Raw genomic sequence first — 12300 nt, 5'->3', positions numbered from 1 at the left:
GAAAATGCACTTTAGTATTTAAAAACACATACACAACCCAAACCCAAGCTCAGTTGGATGAAAGATTAATTTGATCCAGGCCTTTTTAAGCAAACACTAAGCACTATGCCAAAGCTATTCTGTATTTGTGGGATGTGCACAATAATATGTCCCTTTCATTGACCTTGGGCTGGAAGTGAACCCATGTCTGGAGAAAATAACAGCTAACGCATGAACTAATTTCACAGTATTCCACATAAGGATGTTTCCTTACTTAAAGCAAAGTATACACATGCGTGCTCTCTCTCTCTCAGACACACACACACCCCAAATTTCCCTTAAGAATGAAGACAGACGGGCTCTGGCATTAGTTACTTAGATATGTCTAAGCAGAAAACAGTTAAACACATGGATATGACATTCTGCAATGTCTTATCTTTAGTTTGTCAAGGTTTTTAAATCCCTTTTGAGCAGGAGTACCATTTTTAGCATGGCTAGGTCAGAATGACACTGAACAATATGAGTGATGACACACTAGACAGCTATAAGGACAGAGATGTCATCAGCAAGCCAGCTGTGCTAACACCTGTATGTCCTGCACAATTGATCTTTAGGAACACGGATCAGGAAAGTCAGGTTATTAGGCGAACAAAACAAAAAAGATGTTGAAGAGATTTGCAAAACTGCAACATGAACAGCGAAGTGGATGATGTAAAGGGATAATGAAGAAAAATAAAGCATCATATTTAAAATTTTACAATCCACCTTTCTTCCAAAAGGGAAAAAAAGTGTTGAAATGTAATCTACCATGATCCTATTAAATTCAAAAATAGTGCAAGTCATGTTTTTTTCAAAACCAAACCAATGCTTTTGAAACTTTAAATCTTTTCTTTTTTTCCTGTTGACTTCTTCGTATGTGCCTACTGGTCCGTTTCACTTGTGGCAGGTGCCAGATTGATAGACAAAAGCCAAAAATAGGTATAGCACATGCAACAACAGCCTCAGACTCCTGTCACTGTCCTGCCAGTGCATCTGAGCCCAGTTTTCTATATTTTCAACTCAGAACAACAGCTGACTCGCAGCTTTCAAAACAGGATGGAATAACAGGAAGGATCTCTCACTACGTGATGAAAACCAGCAGAACCTATGCAGAAGCAGCAGAGTACTATGCCATTGAGTAGTCCTGGAGTATCCACAGATCCCACTCTAGGTGTATCTAGGTGTATCTACACTATAGGTGTATCTAGGAGGGAAGAAGGTCAGAAAAATAAAACTCCTTGGTCACTTTATTTAAAAATCTAAATGCTCTAGAACAGTGGTTCTCAAACTGGTGGGTCGCGACCAGTGGCGTCACTAGGATTTGCGTCATCAGGTGCGGGAGGCCTGTGCGTCACCCCATGCAGTGGGCAGGGCAACACCCCAGGTGGGCGTGGTGATGTACCATCGCCCTGCCCCCACCAGTTTTTTGGCTGTACCTTTTGTTAGAACACAGATATTTCAATGTGGATTGTTTTATTGCATTCTGCATGAAATTACGCATTGATTGATATAAAACATGATGGGATTAATCCTCCAAATTCTGATTTCAGTGATTTTGAAAACTTGTAGAGTCTCACACACACACACCGTGACAACTTACTAACACCTTATTGCAGCGGTTCTCAAACTTTTAGCACTGGGACCCACTTTATAGAATGACAATCTGTCCAGGACCCATTGCAAGTGATGTCATGGCCAGAAGTGACATCATCAAGCAATTAAAATAAATAATTATAATTAATTAAATTAAAATAAAATAATTAAATAAGGGGGAGCCAGTCCTGTTCCACCAAGTGAATCTACTCTGAAGTAAGTCCCATAGTGGTCAATGAGGCTTACTCTGTAGTCTGCCTGCAATAACAACCCCCCCCCCCCCCCAAAGAATCAGTTAGCTCTGCAGCACTCCCAGTGCCCATTTTAAAGTTCTTCTATTTCAGGCACATCAGAATAAAGACCCACCTGGCTTCAGAAGTGCAAAATAAAAAACTTTCCCCTTAAAGTCTGCCTACTCGCGAGTAAACGCAACTGTGAGGTTGCCTTGCTTTTCATAGGGCTCCACAGACTGGGAGGGAGGAACCTCCTTCTCCGTGTTTTGGGGGGCTGCACTCATTGGATGAGGACCATTCTGATGTCCTTGGAGCCTCTCAGCCTGCCTTGACTAAGGCAAGTCCACCTACTCACGAATAAACGCAGCCACCTGGTTTCGTTTTGGGCTCAGACTCGCAGCTGGGACGGGGGAACTTCTCGGGTGCTTTGGGGCGGGCTGCATTCATTGGATCAGGACCATTCTGGTGTCATTGGATTCCTCTCAGCCTGCCCTTTCCGATGGACTGCGGCAAGTGTGCCTACTCATGACTAAATGCGCGATACGGCTCACTTTCACTTTCCATAGGGTTCCATGCATTTTTTTCTTTCCGGTTTTTGGCCATAACTTTTGAACGAAAGGAGCTATTGCAATTCTGTTTTTTGCACTGCACTCCGCTGGCCATTCCGCCTCCAACAGTGTATGGCTTGATGCGGTAGCTCCTAACCCCGCGATGTTAGCGCATCCTCTCCTCAGGGTGCGTCACCTGTTGCGGCCCGCACTCCCTGCACCCCCCTAGCGATGCCGGTGGTTGCGATCCACCAGTTCGTGTAATGCTTCACCTGTCCCTGTAAGGGGCGGGGGAAGGGGAGGGAGGCTAAGGGGGCAAGGGGGGTGCTTTACACTTACTTTGAATGATGAAGGGCTGCAGTAGGCTGCAGGAGCTGCTGGGAGCCCTGCGCAGCCCTCTGCAGCACTTCCTGAGACTTGGAACATTCACTAAAAGCAGGTGCAAAGCACCTCCTGCAAAATGGAAGTGCTTTGCACCCGCGTTCAATGACTGTTCCAAGCCTCTGGGAGCGCTGCAGAGGGCTGCGCAGGGCTCCCAGCACTTCCTGCAGCCCTACATCATTCAAAGTACAAGGTCACCCCCCTCGTACACCCTTAGTGACCCGATCCTGGGGTTGCATCCCTGCCCTAGCCCCTCCCCCACAAGAACTTACTGTAGGAGTAAATCTTTCTCAAAGTTTGAGAAATGCTGTTTTAGAGATGCTGTTCTAAAATGCGGTTCATTATTCAAACTTTATTTATCCAAGGCTTTTTATCTTATACAAAATTATTGTGAATAATTCAAGCCTTCTGCAACATCTTTTCAAACTACATTTTCAAATATAGGTTCCAATATCTCCGACAAGAAAAGAATGGATAATGTAATGTGAGAATGGCTCCTCCTGTGTGGTTCCATCACAATACATGCAGCAAAATCCTAGTTCTCAACATTCATATCAAGACAGAAACAAGGATACGTCTAGCCATCCTCATAGTATACATGCTCTCCAGCCCAACCCAAAGGTATGGAAAAAGGGACACAGTCCTGAGGCAAAACCGCAGATGAAATGCATTTGCAGAAGAAATTTTAAATGAAGTGAACACTGAAATGAAACCTCAGTTTGCTACAGACCATAAAACCACTATGATACAGTAATAAATCATATCTGTACTGATCAACTCTGAACTAGCAAACTGAGGAATTCTGATAGCTATCTAGTCTCACTTCATCCCCCATTCAATTTGCTACATACTGGACATTAATTTAAAACTAAGGCTACAATCCTATATGCGCTCACTAGGGACTAAGTCCCACTGATCTCAATGGGGCATACGTCTAAGTAAACACACAAAAAAATTGGACTGATTGACTTCCCCATCTTCTCCCCCCCTCCCAAAAAAAATCTATTTATAACAACCATGAAGAATGAATATCTGAAACCCACAATCCTGGCTTTCATATGCTGTGGAAAAGGCACAAAGCCAGACGCTGACATAGTATAATGTGGAAAACACTTTTTAAGGGCATTCAAAGTTTCCTGTTGACCAGGTCAGGATACGGGAAAATGACTTGGGACAGAAGAGCACGGGAAAAAAGTCTGAGACCTGAAAGCTATGCAAGTTCTTGGGAATACCCACATAATAAAATAGATTTTCTTGTGGATTTTTTGTTTTAAAGCAATAATGCAAAATACTCATTCTGCCTATGGTCCTTCTCAGTTATCAGTGGCAAGAACAGTGGTAAACTTGGAATAGATAAAATAGGAAAACAGATATTTGAAACAGATCAACTGAAGTGGAAAATAACAGGGAAGAACTTGGCCAGAAATCACACTTTCTAACTTGGGGGATTCTACAAGCTTCCAGGTTCAGCTCATGAATGGTGGGGAAAAAATGTAGGTGTTAGCTCAAAACAGCAAAATTTAGGGTGCAAATAGATATTTCACCCGTTGAGTAGAGAACTGTTGAGGCTTCTTGTTACTATCAAGTACCTTGGTGACAACTCCTATGGGTCACGGAATGGGTTGGGATAATGCTCCTTGCCTATGGCCTCGAGGGGCTTAAGTGCACCTGGGCACCATGAAGGGATATGGAGGTAAATTCTTGGTCCATTCTTATTCTTTCTGCAGCTCTTGTCAGAAGGGCAAGTTACCAAAAGTGATTGCTTTCTTAATAAAAGCATAAAAGCTTTGGGATAGGTTCAGTCCAGTAATTAAGCATTACATAATTACATAATATTTTTACAGCCCAGTGTGAGTGGACTGAAGATTCCAGTTATCTTCCACACATGAGAAAGAAAATTAGGGTAACATCCACAGTTTTCCTTACTCTGAAACTATTAAACTGTAGATGCTATCCTTTGTATTGACCTATGGAGGTGAGAGCAATGCTTCTGGAGTATAAACCTTGTATATACAATTCATTTTAGAACCAGTTTCCTAGACAGAATTGAGTATCCTACTTACAATCTTCATTTTAACAAAGATGGTGATGGCTGGGATTCAGAGAACCGCAAGCAGTATTCTGCTTACGAAATGGGACATTCACACCCCCTCATCCACACTGCCCTGTGCTCCCTGTAAAGCGAAGCCTCAGCGATGGGGAGACCCTCAGGAATGGTGTGCAATATGGTGTGGACCCTTGCTGACAGAAAGGGGAGTTGTCAGAAAATGTCTTCCCCCTTCTGTGAGTTCAAGAACCTTGGATCTGGATTTGTCAGATATATATATATTAGAAATAAGTTGACCAAATTATGATAGAGATATCTGATTAGCACAACTGAATTATCCCATATCTAACTAAACACAGGTATAAAACATATAAACTTGTGTCCAAATTGAAGGTCTTGGGAGTAAACTGTCTTTCTGCATTTTTGTGGCATTGCTCTCCCTCTGTTATAAAAAAAAGCCAACAGCATAGTATGCATTAATATTTTACACTAGCAGTTACCATTCTGGCCTGATTTTTCAGACTGCTCACAAGAAAGCAACGACCAAATATAATATTTATTTTATCTATTTCATAAAAGAATCCACATTCTGGATTCTGTGTGGTCTGATAAGTAATTTAAAATACAATCTACCAAACAAAGAAATACAAGAACAACAATACTTCTCTCTCTCTCTCTCTCTCTCTCTCTCTCTCTCTCACACACACACACACACACACACACACACCAGAAGCAGAAACAAAAAAGGTATCATGTTGAATCTTCAGCAAACACAACAATAAGTTTCTCATTTGCTTGAATATTTTCCATACAGACAGATACATATTAAGTGTACTCCAAATGACAGGTTTTTTTTTTTCTTTTTTCCTAGTGAATTGCCCTGTGGTTCCATTTGACCCTTAGAGAAGCTCCACCAAAAGCATACTCACTATAGGAGAATGATTCAGCAACAAAGGACGAACAAGTGAGTAACTGTGGTTTGGGAACTTGGATGTTGCTGATAGCTCATCCTCAAGTACTTGGTGGGAAGAGTGAGTTCAAACATTTTCAACCAGCATTTTCTTATGTTATGTTCTTAGATATGACTGAGAAAAACGTAGGGGTGTGTATGTGGGTGTGTAACGGGGGGGGGGGAGAGAGAGAGAGAGTCATGGCACGTGCATGATGGGTTGTATGGTAACCCCAACACTACAAGAGGTTACCAGCTCATTTGCATAAATCTGAATATCTGAAGAAATCACCAGTTTTAAATGCTAGGACCATCCCATCAAATGACATGTTTCACAAATTAATTAACACACATACACAATTAACATAAATGGCATGGGGTTTTCCGTTTTCAGTACAGAAAGTTAAGTTGTCTTGATACACTGTACTATTTTTTAAACTTCTACCATCATTCTAGAATGCAATTTCTGATAAATATGCAAGAAAGGAGAAAAGTTAGATATGTTACTTACATTCTGAAGGGTCGCTTCCACAGATTTCATATGATTAGCAATGAATTCTTTGTCTCTGTTGAATGAAGTTAAAAAAAACCTCATGACAGAGGGTAGCAGGTATGCTCACAATCACAATTAATGTCACATAAATTATTAGAGTTAACCACAGCCCCAAGATTTGTTGTCCTTTGGTAACTCCAATGCAAACATAAAAAGAGATAGCTTAGATAACTATAAAGAGACTACCACAGGCAACACATTCTCCTCTTTTTCACTGAAGGTTAAGCATATGGTGCTTCTTGTAGATAGCAGATTGAAATACAAGTCTTTCCACTGTGAAAGTTATCAGCTCTAGTTAGGATTCCTCACTGGACAATACTGGACTCGCTTGGAGTCTTTCTAATATTTGTTAATGAACTGCTATGTATGCTTTCAGAAATTCAGGGTTTGATTCCTGGTCAAGTTTTGAGGCTTCCAGATCTATGACTATGGTAATCTCGAAATGTTACAAATGGGAAAACTAAGGGGCAACATCACCACTGTGATAGTTGCAGGAGGCACATGCATACACAGCACACCAAACTGGCCAAGAAATAAAGTGACTAGGGAACCTTAGCTACCTTGACCCAGTTAAAAGGGGTAAGGCAGCCAGGGGAGCACATTCCAATCCGTCCAGTGAGAAGAGGCCATTCTAAATCGAATTGCTTCTTCCTCAAATGGTAAAACTAGACATTTGGCAGAATACATGGCCTAAAAGCTTCAGGATTGCTTCTTCTCCACTGCAAAGAGGGAGTGGGGAGATCTGCAAAGCAGAAGTGGCACCTGGTGGGTCCCTGATCTTGCTCAACCCCACCACTTCATCCCTGCAATAATGCCACAAAGTGAGGATCATAGGGTATGGTTTGAAGGCACGCTACACAGCCAACTTGCTGAAGCTGAACAGGCCTAGATCAGGTTAGTACTTGCAAGACCACCTGAGAACCACAAGTACACTGCCTTGAGCTCCATGATGAAAGAAAAGCAGAATGCAAACCATCATATGACCATCATAACTAGCATCATCTTCCTAACAATGGACTGAAATTTGCCAGTTGATATAGCAGGGAAGCTGCTCCTTTCAGAATGGGACTTTTGATACATACTTGTCTACATCTTTGTAGGGTAACTTTTTAGAAAATAACACTGCAAAACCAAAACAAAAAATAGTATTATGGGATGGGGGAAACCATCAAAGGTGAAGCGTCCTCCCATTTGCTCAGAAGAAAGCAACCATCTGGTGAAGGAGAAAGAAGAGAGTCAGTGCAACAGGGCAAGTGATCAATAGCCAAGGAGTTACTCTCACAAGGAGAAGCAACCAAACTGAAGGTACAGTAAATGTATACTGCAGCAGTTGGTGTGGCTCAGAAAGGGAAACAACTGATTCCTAATGGAGGGTCATAGAAACAAAGGGAAGCTTAAGTACACATTTCCTCATTTAGAGCCTAATCCTAGGATGTCTACTCAGAAGGAAGTTCCACAGAGTTCAGTGGTACCTATTTCCAGGTAAGTGTATATAGGATTGCTGCCTGACAGAGCAAACTGTGAATTGGTTACAAATATCAGACTCAGAACCCAATCCTATCCCCCACTATGCTATAGCATGCAGCCACACCAACAGAGCACATGCCACATGCTATGGTGGTGGGGGGGTTTAAAAAAATAAACTTTTTTGTTTACCTCCTGGTAGGCCCTCTGTCTGCTGATTGTTCTCAGACCCACACCAGATATACAGCTGATATGCAGTATGTCCAAGGAGAGCAAAGGGACAGGCTGGAAAATGGAGCATAGGATCCAGTGTGCGCAGCCCCCTCCCCCACCCCCGGCCCAACAGCAACAAATCTCTAAAGTTCATTTTCATTGTTTATGCTCCGCTGAGGCAGAGAGAAAGTGGTTTGCCTAAGGCCACCTAGCGGATTCTTGGTAGAGACAAAATTCAGACTGCAGAAGTCCCGAGTCACAGCTTGGTCTCTTCACCATGGTGCAAGCCCATATGCACTCTCTATTCCTATTCTATTTTTTACATTTTTGTCAGTGTTGTTGATATCAAGGGGGGGTACACTGAATGTGCATTTGGAACAATGACTGTCCATTGCTATCATTTAAAGTTGTACAAATGGATGGTGCCAACTACTTAGGTTTCCATGTTCTGTGGTGTCCCAAGCACCTGGTCAAAAGCCACAAGGGTGACTAGGCTTATGTACTGCTATGCATCTTAGAGGCCAATGAATACATGTGAATGAGGCATACACTTTGTTTTCCTGTTCCTGCTGACCTGATCTAAGTATTGGGTTAGTTAGCTTTGTCATGTGCTGCCCTATTCTAAAATATCTACCTTTCTATCAAACCCTTTGCTATTTTGCAAGGGCAGCATGTTCAACCTACAGGCTAAGGCGCGCTCAAGCACTGTACAATGGGAGTACACATATGGCTTGTGCTAAAATGCACCCATCCATGGCCTTCAAAAATGACTGAAATGGACCATTAGTATGTTGAACTAAGTTTTCTTTCTTCAAGAGGATCTCTCACTAAATTTCAAAGAGAGGCAGCTGTACTTGGTTTTCCAGGGCTGCATTATCCAGGACTAAAACCCTTTGCATGAAAGTAAGAATTGATCTTTTGTCTGTTTCAAGTGATCTCCCCAAGGCCCCAGTGCTCACTTTGCTGCCATGCGGAGGGCACTCTCTGCATCGTGGATGCTCTCTTCCAGTCGACGCTTGTCCTGCTCCAGCTGGGTAAGATGTCTATTGAGCTGACGCAGAGATTGATCTTTTCTTCTCAGCTCCATCTTTGCCTCGGAGAGACTCTGAGAGCAGACAGAAAACAGAGTTACTTGTCAGCTCCGATAATTAACTTGAATTTATGCCATAGGCTATTAAAACAAAGAGGAATACAGACTGACTGTGAAATAGATTGAGGCTATTTTCTAATAAAAATAGTACCTATTTACCCTTTTTTTAAAACCACCCACTGGATTGAACACTAAATGAATTACAGGGAAAAAAGACACACACCCGATCTGTAATAATCATAGATATGCTACAGGTGCTGTATATACAGTACACATATTTTAAAATACATTATTTCAGGATTTTATGAATGTATCACATTTTTAGTATGAAGAGTTAATGTACAATACCTTGAATGAAGCGCATGAATTCTTGAAAGGAATATAAAGATAAAGGAATAGAAAGAAGGGTTCCACTAAATCCAGGAGGGTGCCCGCATGGCTAACCAGCCAAGTTAGAGAGGCTGTGAAGGGCAAGGAAGCTTCCTTCCGTAAATGGAAGTCTTGCCCTAATGAAGAGAATAAAAAGGAACATAAACTGTGGCAAAAGAAATGTAAGAAGGTGATAGGGGAGGCCAAGCGAGACTATGAGGAACGCATGGCCAGCAACATTAAGGGGAATAATAAAAGCTTCTTCAAATATGTTAGAAGCAGGAAACCCGCCAGAGAAGCGGTTGGCCCTCTGGATGGTGAGGGAGGGAAAGGGGAGATAAAAGGAGACTTAGAGATGGCAGAGAAATTAAATGAGTTCTTTGCATCTGTCTTCACGGCAGAAGACCTCGGGCAGATACCGCTGCCCGAACGGCCCCTCCTGACCGAGGAGTTAAGTCAGATAGAGGTTAAAAGAGAAGATGTTTCAGACCTCATTGATAAATTAAAGATCAATAAGTCACCGGGCCCTGATGGCATACACCCAAGGGTTATTAAGGAATTGAAGAATGAAGTTGCAGATCTCTTGACTAAGGTATGCAACTTGTCCCTCAAAACGGCCATAGTGCCAGAAGATTGGAGGATAGCAAATGTCACGCCTATTTTTAAAAAGGGAAAGAGGGGGGACCCGGGAAACTATAGGCCGGTCAGCCTAACATCCGTACCGGGTAAGATGGTGGAATGCCTCATCAAAGATAGGATCGCAAAACACATAGACGAACAGGCCTTGCTGAGGGAGAGTCAGCATGGCTTCTGTAAGGGTAAGTCTTGCCTCACAAACCTTATAGAATTCTTTGAAAAGGTCAACAGGCATGTGGATGCGGGAGAACCCATGGACATTATATATCTGGACTTTCAGAAGGCGTTTGACACGGTCCCTCACCAAAGACTACTGAAAAAACTCCACAGTCAGGGAATTAGAGGACAGGTCCTCTCGTGGATTGAGAACTGGTTGGAGGCCAGGAAGCAGAGAGTGGGTGTCAATGGGCAATTTTCACAATGGAGAGAGGTGAAAAGCGGTGTGCCCCAAGGATCTGTCCTGGGACCGGTGCTTTTCAACCTCTTCATAAATGACCTGGAGACAGGGTTGAGCAGTGAAGTGGCTAAGTTTGCAGACGACACCAAACTTTTCCGAGTGGTAAAGACCAGAAGTGATTGTGAGGAGCTCCAGAAGGATCTCTCCAGACTGGCAGAATGGGCAGCAAAATGGCAGATGCGCTTCAATGTCGGTAAGTGTAAAGTCATGCACATTGGGGCAAAAAATCAAAACTTTAGATATAGGCTGATGGGTTCTGAGCTGTCTGTGACAGATCAGGAGAGAGATCTTGGGGTGGTGGTGGACAGGTCGATGAAAGTGTCGACCCAATGTGCGGCGGCAGTGAAGAAGGCCAATTCTATGCTTGGGATCATTAGGAAGGGTATTGAGAACAAAACGGTTAGTATTATAATGCCGTTGTACAAATCGATGGTAAGGCCACACCTGGAGTATTGTGTCCAGTTCTGGTCGCCGCATCTCAAAAAAGACATAGTGGAAATGGAAAAGGTGCAAAAGAGAGCGACTAAGATGATTACGGGGCTGGGGCACCTTCCTTATGAGGAAAGGCTACGGCGTTTGGGCCTCTTCAGCCTAGAAAAGAGACGCTTGAGGGGGGACATGATTGAGACATACAAAATTATGCAGGGGATGGACAGAGTGGATAGGGAGATGCTCTTTACACTCTCACATAATACCAGAACCAGGGGACATCCACTAAAATTGAGTGTTGGGCGGGTTAGGACAGACAAAAGAAAATATTTCTTTACTCAGCGCGTGGTCGGTCTGTGGAACTCCTTGCCACAGGATGTGGTGCTGGCGTCTAGCCTAGACGCCTTTAAAAGGGGATTGGACGAGTTTCTGGAGGAAAAATCCATTATGGGGTACAAGCCATGATGTGTATGCGCAACCTCCTGATTTTAGGAATGGGTTAAGTCAGAATGCCAGATGTAGGGGAGAGCACCAGGATGAGGTCTCTTGTTATCTGGTGTGCTCCCTGGGGCATTTGGTGGGCCGCTGTGAGATACAGGAAGCTGGACTAGATGGGCCTATGGCCTGATCCAGTGGGGCTGTTCTTATGTTCTTATGTTCTTATGTACTGAGAAACACTTCTCAGAATGGAGAAGGACAAAATAAATATAATGGAAGAAAACCCTCCCTATCTCTCTTCTAATTTGCTTCATCACTATAACATCAATTAGAGCTAACATACTGCATGCGAATTGTGTCACATGACTTTTGTGATTTCCAAAATATATTGTATGGTATCTGTCCCTTGAAGGTAGCCCCAGGATCTCTTCTCTGACGCTTAATTCTTCAAGTAGAAAATTACTTCAGATTGATAGAACACATACAATTCCCCAAAGGTGAACAATTAGGCAACTCGCATTCAAACTACAATCTAGGTCTAATGCTCTATTGCTATAAGGTAGCATTTTCAAATAATTTCAACTTGCTATTGCCAAGATCTATTTTCAGTTCATAGCTTGTCTTTTCATCTGTCCTTCCCTATTGCTGAAAGATATTACAACTGTTATAGACTAGAACACCATGCTGTATCGGATTTTTTCTAATACACTGTTTCTGCCTTTTTATTATGTATTTAGAGTTCATTACACAAAAATCTAATTCCAAAAAGACATTTTTTTAATATGAGTTTACTTTTGACTGCCATGTTTACTGCAAAAGGATTTAACTTAGCTGTTGCAGGATGAAATTCCTATATGCTACTTTGACAAATTAAAATTATAA

The 12300-nt window shown here is 42.5% G+C and overlaps 1 protein-coding gene across 1 annotated transcript in view; it reads right to left on the bottom strand.

Moving 5' to 3' along the window:
• Window positions 1-8954: 8954 nt before the first annotated feature.
• The window catches only part of CCDC171 (coiled-coil domain containing 171), a 121171-nt gene continuing 117825 nt past the window's right edge, over window positions 8955-12300 (bottom strand). Inside the window, exon 20 of the mRNA XM_066612584.1 lies at window positions 8955-9104. Within this exon, the coding sequence (XP_066468681.1) occupies window positions 8955-9104 (150 nt within the window). The remainder of the gene's footprint in view (window positions 9105-12300) is intronic.

The sequence above is a fragment of the Tiliqua scincoides genome, chromosome 2, assembly GCF_035046505.1.
Source record: "Tiliqua scincoides isolate rTilSci1 chromosome 2, rTilSci1.hap2, whole genome shotgun sequence".
In the NCBI taxonomy this organism is placed as follows: domain Eukaryota; kingdom Metazoa; phylum Chordata; class Lepidosauria; order Squamata; family Scincidae; genus Tiliqua; species Tiliqua scincoides.
The sequence above is the reverse complement of the archived record's forward strand: the minus strand, read 5'-3'. Positions and strand labels throughout refer to the sequence as shown.